The sequence below is a fragment of the Schistocerca cancellata genome, chromosome 2, assembly GCF_023864275.1.
Source record: "Schistocerca cancellata isolate TAMUIC-IGC-003103 chromosome 2, iqSchCanc2.1, whole genome shotgun sequence".
NCBI lineage: Eukaryota > Metazoa > Arthropoda > Insecta > Orthoptera > Acrididae > Schistocerca > Schistocerca cancellata.
Genome location: NC_064627.1, coordinates 638,598,632 through 638,611,577, shown reverse-complemented (window position 1 = coordinate 638,611,577; position 12,946 = coordinate 638,598,632). Strand labels below are relative to the sequence as shown.

At 38.6% G+C, this 12,946-nt stretch overlaps 1 protein-coding gene across 1 annotated transcript in view; it reads left to right on the top strand.

Annotated features, from left to right (window-relative positions):
• Positions 1 to 12,946, top strand: part of LOC126162310 (enoyl-CoA hydratase domain-containing protein 3, mitochondrial) — a 114,862-nt gene that overhangs the window by 51,668 nt on the left and 50,248 nt on the right. Inside the window, exons 2-5 of the mRNA XM_049918733.1 lie at positions 5,911 to 6,044; positions 6,120 to 6,255; positions 6,332 to 6,522; positions 8,058 to 8,218. Of these exons, the coding sequence (XP_049774690.1) occupies positions 5,911 to 6,044; positions 6,120 to 6,255; positions 6,332 to 6,522; positions 8,058 to 8,218 (622 nt within the window). The remainder of the gene's footprint in view (positions 1 to 5,910; positions 6,045 to 6,119; positions 6,256 to 6,331; positions 6,523 to 8,057; positions 8,219 to 12,946) is intronic.

Here is a 12,946-nt window from a genome sequence, read left to right as displayed (position 1 = left end):
CACAGCTTACCAATATTGCACCAAGCCACCCTGTACTGTCTCCACCAAGTCTCTGCATGGTCACACAGGCAGTACAGAATCTTCCCTCCATCACCCCTACCCTGATGTTCCTCCCTTCCCCACACCAAGCCTCCTCCATACCCCACCATCCATCCCAGCAGGTTACTACTCACATCAGAAGTGGTCGCAGTTGAACCCTATTGCCCGGAGATAGTGGCCATGTCTGTGTGAGCTGTACTTGCATGAATATAGTGTGTTTCCTGTTTCAGAAGAAGGACTAAGGACTTTGTGTGAAATATAAAATTTTTTAGCAGTCTTCTTCATTGTGTCTTTCTGTGACTCAATGCCTCCTCTGTGTGAAAAGCAGCAATTTGTCCTTTCAATTTTGTTATTATAACTACAAGTGTGATGGAGACAGGCAGTGTGTCTCCACCACAACTTTGAAGACACTGCAGCTTGTGTGAGTCTGAAATTGAAAATAAGTTTCATTTTTTAAATATCATGAACTGTTAAGTTGTGAGGATATGTAAAATATACGAGGGCATTTCGAAAAGTAAAGATACAATGGCTCGAAGTCCTTAAATAGAACATTTATTTAGAAAACGTCAGTTACATCTTATTAACTGGAGTATTTGTTATTTTTCAACATAATCACCCCTGTTATCCAAACATTTGTTAAGTCGGTGCACAAGCTTTTGTATCCCACAGACATAGAAGGTTGCCACCTGTTGCCACTTCATCTTTGATCTCTTCATCATTGTGGAATGATTTTCCACTAAGATGTGACTTCATGTAACAGAAGACATGGAAGTCGGTGGGCGCAAGGTCCGGGCTGTGTGGCGGATGGTCCAATACGTCCCATTTGAATTGTTTGAGTAGTGCTTCGATTACAAGCGCGTGTGAGGCCGTGCGTTGTCATGAAGCAAGCGGACTCCACTTGTCAGCATTCCCCTGCGTTTGTTTTGAATTGCCCTTTGAAGACATTTCATAGTCTGGCAATATGCAGCAGCATTAATTGTTGTTCCAGGAGGCATAAATTCCAACAGAAGAATGCCTTGTCTGTCCTAAAAAACAGAAGCCATGATTTTCTTCACTGAAATCGGCGTTTTGCATTTCTTGGCTTTTGGTGAATTCGAATGGCGCCATTGCATTGATTGTTGCTTGCATTCAGGTGTATGGTGATAAACCCACATCTCGTTACCTGTCACAATGTGATCAAGGAACTCATCACCTGCTTCAGCATAGCGTGTGAGGAAGTCGAGTGCAAAGCCCATCCTTTTCTTTTTGTGTTCTTCCGTTAACAGTTTTGGAACCCAGCACGCACACAATTTCCTGTACCCTAACTTGACAGTCACAACATCATAAAGAGTTGTCATTGACATGTCCAGTATGATCTGAAGCAATTCTTTCAATGTGACACATCTATGCGAGCGAATTGCTTCCTCCGTTCTCCAAAGAAGGGCATCAGAGATCACAGATGGCCGACCTGTTCTTTGTTCATAATGAACAGCGGTCCTACCTTCAGAGAAATGACGACACCATTTGGTTACATTTTGTCAATTCATGATGTTCCCATAAACAGAAACAATTTCTTTATGAATATCCGCTGGTGGCTGACCGTTTGCATGAAGAAGACATATGATGGAGTGCACTTCGCATTTGGCAGGATTCACATTTGGTGGGATTCGCAGCCATTTTAAACACGACCTACTCCAACCAGAAGCAACGTTCAACTGCCAAATGCGAGGAGAAAGCTAATGGTTCAAGGTTAACACCAGTATTGCCAACTTGCTCGCCAAACCTCTTCTGTTCCTCTGGCGTACGATGTATCTTTACTTTCCGAAATACCCTCGTACTTCAACATGTTGTAAAATGAGATAAATAAAGCTTATTCACATGGGAACAAATTTGAGCCTTACTTCTTTTCTTCTCATAGTGGAGAAACTACACAGCAGAGCAGATTGGTCACAAATTAAAAATTGTGGGTTAATCTGTAGCTGGTAAAACTTTTTAAAAGTTCCTTCATTGGCAGACAGTGGAGAACAGCACATTTGAAAAAGAAACGATGTGGTGCTGGGGAGAAGAAGTCACTTCAAAACTTTTTTAAATTTCTTGTATAAAATACATTACATTTACTATAGCATATAAATACAGTAATGAAAATATGAAATATACTAAAGAAGAACAATAGCTTTTCAGCTGCTATAGTCAAACATTACAAATATATCCCAAACATATAGAAATCAGCAGTAATTTAGATCTGTAACTGGCTTTAGGTGGTTGCTTTGCAAAAATCACAGTTTCTCCCATATTTGCATGTAAATCTGGTTTCTACATCTACATCTACATTTATACTCCGCAAGCCACCCAATGGTGTGTGGCGGAGGGCACTTTATGTGCCACTGTCATTACCTCCCTTTGCTGTTCCAGTCGTGTATGGTTCGTGGGAAGAACGACTGCCGGAAAGCCTCCATGCACGCTCGAATCTCTCTAATTTTACATTCGTGATCTCTTCAGGAGGTATAAGTAGGGGGAAGCAATATATTCGATACCTTATCCAGAAACGCACCCTCTCGAAACCTGGACAGCAACCTACACCATGATGCAGAGCGCCTCTCTTGCAGAGCCTGAAATTTGAGTTTGCTAAACATCTCTGTAACGCTATCACACTTACCAAATAACCCTTTGACAAAACGCGCTGCTCGTCTTTGGATCTTCTCTATCTCCTCTGTTAACCCGACCTGGTACAGATCCCACCCTGATGAGCAATACTCAAGTATAGGTCGAACGAGTGTTTTGTAAGCCACCTCCTTTGTTGATGGACTACATTTTCTAAGGACTCTCCCAATGAATATCAACCTGGCACCCGCCTTACCAACAATTAATTTTATATGATCATTCCACTTCATATCGTTCCGTACACATACTCCCAGATATTTTACAGAAGTAACTGCTACCAGTGTTTGTTCCACTATCATATAATCATAGAATAAAGGATCCTTCTTTCTATGTATTCGCAATAATTACATTAGTCTATGTTAACGGTCAGTTGCCACTCCCTTCACCAAGTGCCTAGCCGCTGCAGATCTTCCTGCATTTCGCTGCAATTTTCTAATGCTGCAACTTCTCTGTATACTACAGCATCATCCGCGAAAAGCCACATGGAACTTCTGACACTATCTACAAGGTCATTTATATATATTGTGAAAAGCAATGGTCCCATAACACTCCCCTGTGGCACGCCAGAGGTTACTTTAATGTCTCTAGACATCTCTCCATTGAGAACAACATGCTGTGTTCTGTTTGCTAAAACCTCTTCAATCCAGCCACACAGCTGGTCTGATATTCCATAGGCTCTTACTTTGTTTATCAGGCGACAGTGCAGAACTGTATCAAACGCCTTCCAGAAATCAAGGAAAACGTCATCTACCTGGGACCTGTATCTAATATTTTGTGGGTCTCATGAACAAATAAAGTGAGTTGGGTCTCACCCGATCGCTGTTTCTGGAATCCATGTTGATTTCTATAGAGTAGATTCTGGGTTTTCAGAAATGACATGATACTCGAGCAAAAAACATGTTCCAAAATTTCTACAACAGGTCGATGTCAGAGTATAGGCCTGTACTCTTTTCCAATCATTTGGAACCTTTCGTTCCTCTAGCGACTTGCGGTACACGGCTGTTAGAAGGGGGCCAGTTCTTTCGCGTACGCTGTGTAGAATTGAATTGGTACCCTGTCACGTCCAGTGGACTTTCCTCTGTTGAGTGATTTCAGTTGCTTTTCTATTCTTTGGGCACTTATTACGATGTCAGCCATTTTTCCGTTTGTGCGAGGATTTAGAGAAGGAACTGCAGTGCGGTCTTCCTCTGTAAAACAGCTTTGGAAGAAGGTGTTTTGTATTTCAGTTTTACACTTGTCATCTTCCGTTTCAATGCCATTATCATCCCAGAGTGTCTGGATATGCTGTTTCGATCCACTTACTGATTTAATGTTAAGACCAGAAGATCTTCCTAGGATTTTCTGTCCAGTCAGTACATAGAATTTTACTTTCGAATTCACTGAACGCTTCATGCATAGCCCTCCTTATGCTAACTTTGACATCATTTAGCTTCTGTTTGTCTGAGAGGCTCTGGCTGCATTTAAATTTGCAGTGAAGCTCTCTTTGCTTTCACAGTAGTTTCCTAATTTTGTTGTTGAACCACGGTGGGTTTTTCCCGTCCCTCACAGTTGTACTCGGCATGTACCTGTCTAAAATGCATTTTCCGATTGCTTTGAACTTTTTTCATAAACACTCAACATTGTCAGTGTTGGAACAGAAATTTTAATTTTGATCTCTTAGGTAGTCTGAAATCTGCCTCCTATTACTCTTGCTAAACAGATAAACCTTCCTCCATTTTTTTTTAATATTCCTATTTATTTCCATATGCAGGGATGTTGCAACAGGTGTATGATAACTGATTCCCTGTTCTGCACTTACAGAGTCAAAAAGTTCGGGTCTGTTTGTTATCAGTAGGTCCAAGAGATTATCTCCATGAGTCGGTTCTCTGTTTAATTGCTCGAGGTAATTTTCGGCTAGTGCACTCAGTATAATGTCACTCGATGCTCTGTCCCTACCACCCGTCCTAAACATCTGAGTGTCCCAGTCTATATCTGGTAAATTGAAATCTCCACCTAAGACTATAACATGCTGAGGAAATTTCTGTGAAATGTATTCCAGATTTTCTCTCAGTTGTTCTGCCACTAATGCTGCTGAGTCGGGAGGTCAGTAAAAGGAGCCAATTATTAAACTAGCTTGGTTGTTGAGTATAACCTCCACCCATAGTAATTCGCAGGAACTATCCACTTCTATTTCACTGCCGGATAAACTACTACTAACAGCGACAAACACACCACCACCGGTCACGTGCAATCTATCCTTTCTAAACACCGTCTGTGCCTTTGTAAAAATTTCAGCAGAATTTATCTCTGGCTTCAACCAGCTTTCCGTACCTATAACAATTCAAGCTTTGGTGCTTTCTATCAGCACTTGAAGTTCTGGTACTTTACCAATACAAGTTCGACAGTTTACACTTACAATACTGATTGCTGCTTGGTCCCCGCATGTCCTGACTTTGCCCCGCACCCTTTGAGGCTGTTGCCCTTTCTGTACTTACCCGAGGCCATCTAACCTAAAAAACTGCCTAGTCCACGCCACAGAACCCTTGCCACCCGTGCAGCCACCTGCTGTGTGTAGTGGACTCCTGACCTATCCAGCGGAACCCAAAACCCCACCGCCCTATGGTGCAAGTTGAGGGATCTGCAGCCCACACGGTCGCAGAACCGTCTCCAGCCTCTGATTCAGACTCTCCACTCGGCTCTGTACCAAAGGTCCGCAGTTAGTCCTGTCAATGACGCTGGAGATGGTGTGCTCTGCTTTCATCCCGCTAGCGAGACTGGCAGTCTTTACCAAATCAGATAGCTGCCGGAAGCCAGAGAGGATTTCCTCCGATCCATAGCGACGCACCCGTATGCAGAGACTCAGGTGTAGTTCCTTCTCCCTCTTGACAGGGAAAAGGAAAGAAATGAAATAATAACAACAACAACAACAACAACAACAACAACAACAACAACAACTGCTACTACTACTACTACTACTACTAATAATAATAATAATGATGATGATGATGATGATGATGATGATAGTAATAGTAATAATAATATTCCTGTTAACTTTTTCACCATCTTTTACTTGGTTTACTTTTACTAAATAATCATTTTGAGATTTATCATCCCATTCTACACAGTAGTACAGATATTGCTTGCATCAACTTTCACATTCTGCTAGCAGAAATGTTTAAAATCTTCTTTCTTTTCATTCTGTCCTTTGAATTTAAATTCTTAATAGCTATGCATTATTTTTATATTTGACAGGTGGCAAGAATCCGAGGGAAACCAAAACATAATATGTCACTTAGTACTTCATGTATTATTGCAAATGAACCATTGACAAAGACTGTACAATATGATGGTGTTCGTAAAATAATCATGTCAAGTCAAAAAACAAGGTTTGTTGTTTTCAAGCACTTGAATTGCAAGAATTGTCAAAACTGAACCCTAATTTCCATTTGTGTGATTTTCAGGAATGCACTGTCCATGAAAATGATGGAAGACTTGATTGCAGGCATCACCTGCAATCAGAATGACCCTTCTCTCAGGTGTATTTTACTGTATGGAGAAGGACGGGTGTTCTCAGCTGGCCACAATTTGAAAGAACTGGTATGTCAAAAACAGAAATTTATGGATTAATTACTTGCTTGTGCCTTCAATTAATAGCTGACAATAACTGTTGCAGACAAGCAAAGATGGGTCTGAATTCCACCATGAGGTTTTTGCAACCTGTTCTCGTCTGATGCTAGGCATCTTACAGTGTCCTGTGCCTGTCATAGCTGTTGTTCAAGGACTGGCTGCTGCTGCTGGTTGCCAACTTGTTGCTAGCTGTGACATTGCAATTTGCTCTGATAACAGCTCCTTCTCAACTCCAGGGTAATATATATAAATTTTATACCAGCATCTAATAAAGGAAAAAAGATAAAAACAAAAAAAGGAACTGGTATATTGTGAAAAAATTCTCTTAGTTATAAATATAGTATCAACTAAGCTATATGAAAATGCTTTGATTTTCTTTAATTCTGGAATTTGGCACAGTTTAATTTTTTAAGATGTCATTTTTTCGTCTGTGCTTACCTGCATTACTTTCCCACTCTCCACAATAGACAGCTTTCCATTACAAGCTGAGTTCATAATTATACAGAATTTATTGTGTCTATTGTGAATAATCATGATGCGCATCCTGCTATAGTAAAATTAATTACTAAAAAAAAATGAGGGGCACACCACAAAGGAGTTATTTAAATGGGATGGATACCACTAGATGAGATTTATGTGTACACACAGACAAATGATTACAATTTCTGTAAAACTGAATGACTTATTCAAGAAAAAGAGCTTCACAAATTGAGGAAGTCAGTAATGTGTCGGTCCACCTTTGGCCCTCATGCGAGCAGTTATTCGGCTTTGTATTGATTAAAAGAGTTGTTGTATGTCCTCCTCAGGTATATTGTGCCAGATTCGCTTGCATGCACGAAAAATCTGTGACATGTAATATTAGATTATTAGATGATAGTTCTTTAAGCCTTGAAGTTATTTACCTCCTTTGGAGCTATTTACCTTGTCTTCTTTTTGAAGTTATTTATCTCCTCTTCTTCTTTGAAGACATGTTACTGCCCCCAGCTTGCTCTGCCTAAATTTCTTCCTTCTCCAAAGTATTACAGATACTAGTAACACAGATAAATAGATCAGGTGAAACAAGGAATTGGTAAATGTAACTGATGTCGTACTATAACAGTTAGTGTATTTAACATCATTAGTGATCTAAACAGAAATCCGTGTCTTCTCTCTATTATACACTGGAAAAGACAGATAGTACAAGACTGGTGAAAGATCAACATTTACAAACATGAGAAAATTAATGTTCTTCATCTTTTCTCGCTTTCCCCACAGACTTGATTGCTGTGTGGGCATACTGCATTTTAATCTTTGCCGTAAACTAATTAGGCAAATGAGCGGGTAAAAGTAGACAGAAAAAATAAAACATATAGCCTGGTAGGTGAAGCAGCATAAGTTCCAACACAATATCTCAGGAGGACATCCAATAAATATATCAACAATGCCAAGTCAAATAACTGCTTGCATAAGGACCAGAGATGGACCAATACATTATTGACTTGCACAATTTGTGAAGCTCTGTCTCTTGAATAAATCATCCAATTTTTCAGAAATTGTAATCATTTGCTTGTGTACATGTTCTTCACATCTAGTGATTTCCATCCCATTTGGACAATTCCTTCGTAATGAATCCTTTTTCTTTTTCTTTTCATTCATTTTTTTTTTGTTTTTCCAGTGGTGATTAGTACTTATACTTTGTGCTCTCACCAATGATGGCAATGGGAAATGAAACATATCATTAAAAATGTTGCAAAAACTCTGTATATAAATGAATTTTCTGTGCTTGTTTACAGAGCAAACTTTGGAATATTCTGCTCTACACCTGGAATTGCTGTTGGTCGTGCAGTGCCAAAAAAAGTAGCAGCACACATGTTGTTTACAGGTCTTCCTCTTTCAGCTGAAGAAGCTTTAAGAGCAGGCCTTGTGAGCAAAGTTGTTCCTGCAGAAGATCTAGGTATTTATCTAGTGGTGCATTTCTCTTAAAAGTCAGTTTCATCTTTTTGTTGAACATATTTTTCTTGTTGTCTCTGTCAATATACAGGGTGTTACAAAAAGGTACGGCCAAACTTTCAGGAAACATTCCTCACACACAAAGAAAGAAAATATGTTATGTGGACATGTGTCCGGAAACGCTTACTTTCCATGTTAGAGCTCATTTTATTACTTCTCTTCAAATCATATTAATCATGGAATGGAAACACACAGCAACAGAACGTACCAGCGTGACTTCAAACACTTTGTTACACGAAATGTTCAAAATGTCCTCCATTAGTGAGGATACATGCATCCACCCTCCGTCGCATGGAATCCTTGATGTGCTGATGCAGCCCTGGAAAATGGCGTATTGTATCACAGCCGTCCACAATATGACCACGAAGAGTCTCTACATTTGGTACCGGCATTGCATAGACAAGAGCTTTCAAATGCCCCCATAAATGAAAGTCAAGAGGGTTGAGATCAGGAGAGCGTGGAGGCCATGGAATTGGTCCGCCTCTACCAATCCATCGGTCACCGAATCTGTTGTTGAGAACATGCAGGGTTGCTCTTGCCTTAATTCTAAAATACAATGATGACTAAACTTCACAATCATCTTTCTTGTTTAGAAGGACATACGAGTGACCTATCATTTCACTTGAAATTACATGTCACACTTCAGTGATTCAAAGTATCATCACTGCTCAGGTAAGTCTATTAGCCATTGACTGTTTTGGAGAACACTTCTACAACATGATCAACTGTCAACGTACAAGTTTCTACCTCTGTAAGAGCTGCACGTACCCCTTTCTCTGTGGGCAGATACCACATAAATACCTTTTTATCGTTGTGGATGAGTCTATCTGTATTAATTCCTCTATACAAAAAATGGGTCAGGTCATTCCATCTATGGAGTCACCTGACCAAGGATTATATTGTCCCTTCCATGAGTTCACCTATCATTGTCCTCTCCAATACCTATGTAAAATTGGGTATGCCCTATCTTAAATCTTTAACAGTGTGCACAGCCTTTGGTTCTTATATTTATGCATCTCAGTGACAAAGTTTCTCCGTAGCATATCGACTTCCAGTAAATACTTGTCAGTGATTTTCCACCAGGGATCTATTCATTGCTACTAAATTATGAGACTTATCTGTAGTCTTTATTATTAAAGTGATCACATTCTGCTACATCAGAGAACAATGCAAAAATACAATACTGAGTGTTTACCTTTGTGAAACTTTTTTTTTTTTTTTTGCTTTCTTTCTATAGATAAATGCTCATCTCAAGTTCTGTTGGGGATAATTCTTAGTTTACCATTAATTTTTGTTTAATTGTCTCAATATTTATAAGATAAGTCTTATCTGCTTAATGAATCATCAGTCCTTCAGCGTTATACCACAGAATGTAATATATTAATAACTATAGACCTTTTATTTCACTTTCTTAAGTCATTTATTCATTAGCGCTCTCCCATCAAAGTTAATGCAAATCTTTTGTATTAGTTTGTGCACCAGTTGTTAAACAGTTCGTTGGCACTCCTTTATCAGAGATATCAATAGACTTAGCTATCACAGCAAAACAATTGAATCATCAAACTATTACTTTTTCGCTTGCATGTTAGCATGTCTTACTCCACGTAGGGTAAGGTTTCCTTTCCCTTCCTTTTCCCCCTGTTAATACATAATATTGCTAACATTTAACACACATAAATATATATAATTGTAGTGAATACACTGCATTAAAAAAGTGCTGCCATTACATAATAATCATACTATTTGTATCCTGTCTTGGTGTTTTTGTTACTCCTCGGCTTTTCCAAGAAAACAAGTTTTACTATCACTGTGTGATGTGGTTTTGAGAAGGGTTCTGCTGTAGAAATTACTGATTGTGGAAAGAGGGAAGATAGAGTCAGTACTCATGTTGGAAAAGAAAGAAAGGAAAACTAACAGTAGGAGTGTTAGGGCCAAGGAAAGACAGAAAACAGACTGCAAAGACAGACTGTCGTACCACCCCATACCTCAGGATCATCTCCCTGCTAGATTCTTCACTGAGATTCCAGAGGATGAAGAATGTTCGGCGTACCTTACAGAATGTACTTCTCCCTGCTTTATCAGCACTGGCCAGAAAATTGATTCTAATACCTCTCTGTGTTGAGGTTGTAGTGAGTAAATAACAACACACCTAAAAGAAATTGTTGTAAGAAGAACTAAATCTGAGCTCTGTATGTACAGGGTGTATAAAGTCCGGTAACACTTTCAGTTATTTATTGCACAAGAACCAAACATTATGCACATATCATACATATGTCATTTTGAAGAGAAAACCTGAAAGTTTTTTTCATGTATGATGCCACAGCATAGTTTGGTAATTTGCCAATAGTCAGTGTAGTCGCAAACATGGCGAGTTGAGGTGTGGAGCAAGCTTTATGTGTGCTGTTTCGTGAAATGGCCTCCACGATCACCAGTTCTTATTCCATGTGTCTTTTTCTGTGGGGACACATTAGAGATATGGTGTATGTACCACCTCTACCATGTGGTGTAGCAGAGCTCCATGAAGGAATACGGGAAGCGACTGCCACAGTTGACGATGCGATGCTTGGACAAGTATGGCAAGAATTCAATTAACATATTGATGTCTGCCGGTTCACTCATGGTTTGCATATTGAATGTTTGTATATATATATAAAAAAAAAAAAAAAAAAAAAAAAAAAAAAAAAAAAAAAAAAAAAAAAAAACAACAACACTACTTCCAGAGTTTCTTTTCAAAATGCAAAATGTATGACATCTGTGCAATGTTTAGTTTTTGTGCAATAAATAATTGAAAGTGTTCCCGGACTTTATGTACACCCTGTACTCGTTCACTTACAGTATTCAACCTCTGCTATAAAAGGTAATGTAATCCCAACCATTATTTTTATAGAAGGTAAAGAAAAGGTAAAAAATCCTTCATGGAAAACATACAAATTAACCTTTCAATGAATGAAGGAAATTTTTGCAGGATGTTTATTATGTTTTAAAGCACGTGTGTGTGACCATGCACACATAATCACACTTTAAAAGAGATCTTAAATCATTATGTTGCTTGTAGTCACTGTTGATTAATTTATTCTTACATGCTTAGATCTTAAGTAACATAATTTTACTGTTATTGTACACCTTATAGGTCCAAACAGAATCCTCATCCATTATATTTACCTCTAGGATAGGACAGCATTAAATGGATTTTGGTTAAAGACGACAGGGAAGAATGAGTACAAGAAATTTCTCCAGAGAAAATGAAATGTGGAGTACTGAAATAAGTTATCTTGGACACCTGACAGGTGACAACCTGCCGAACCTGCAAAGATCACAGATTCTCCTGGGGATATTAATTTCTTTAACGTGTTGGTGTTGTATGATCCCTTTTCTTGATCAGTCTCCAGGTCTAAAAGAGTATTGCTTTTGGTCGAGGTATGCCTAGCATCATGAAGTGTCCACTGTCACATGGAAAAAATCTTGGTGGTTTCCTGCTTCAGATTAGAACTAAAGTAATACTAAGTCATCAACCTGGAATACAGGTGTAATTCCTTTTTTACTGAATTTTCATATTCTACTTTCTGCTTATTTTTGTAAATTTTCCTTCACCGTATTCTGTAATTTTTCTGTTTTAATTTCTATTGAAGGTGGCCACTTAAATAACTTTAATAGTGATCATCAGTGAAAGTTTTATTCGTAATCTCTGCCAGTGGTAAACCTGCAGACATATGGGGCAGCTCATTCAAAATAATTTGGAAGGTGGGACTCAGCTGAGCCCATGTGATATGGTTATTAGAAAAAATATGTTCTACAGAGGCATCCAATCTCTTTCATTACTTATTCACAAGGGTCATTGTGGGTGGTATTTTGAAATAATTAAATGTTTTATTCCTTGCCACACTATAAATTCTTTTAACTTATTGCCTATAAATTGTGGCCCATTATCTGTGAGCAGTTGGGAAGGCTTACCTGCTATTCTAATGTACTCTCTCAAGTTGACCTGGTCGGTAGGATAAAGTCTTATTATATACCTCAACCAACATTCTGTCAGTACAAAGATGTAAGTGACCCCTCCTTGACCTGTAGATAATTGTCCAAAAAATCAGCAGCATTTAAATTGTGCAATTCTTTTGTATTATTGGATATAACTTATATTGTAGATGGCTATTATCATCTTTAACCTTCTGGCATACTTCACAAAATCATAGTAGCTTTACTATTTTCTGACTTAAGTTTTTAAAGTAATAAAATTTATATACTTCGTGCACTTACATATACCAAAATGTCCAAATCCTTTATGGATTAATCATATTAGATCTCCTGCAACATTCTGTGGTATGCATGATTTCCAACCAGATACAGTAGTATTTAATCTGCAGAACAAATTACCATCAACTGTCATCCATAATGCTGCCTCAGCTGGTGACAACAATGTCTGCTCACATTGCTGCAATTTAGTGCTAAAAATTCATCTGTTTCTATTTCCTGCTTTCCTTCTTAAGGATAGGATTCCAACCTCATTATTGTTTTAACTTGAGGGTAGGAAATTGATTGCAAAAATGACTCCAGGTCCCTCGGTTCATCTCATATCATTCATACGTAGAGGTAATTGTGACAACACTTTGGGAGCTCAGTTCTGAGAATCCTTTTTGTAATTAATTTCTATTTGGAATTCTTGTAAAAGCAAGGC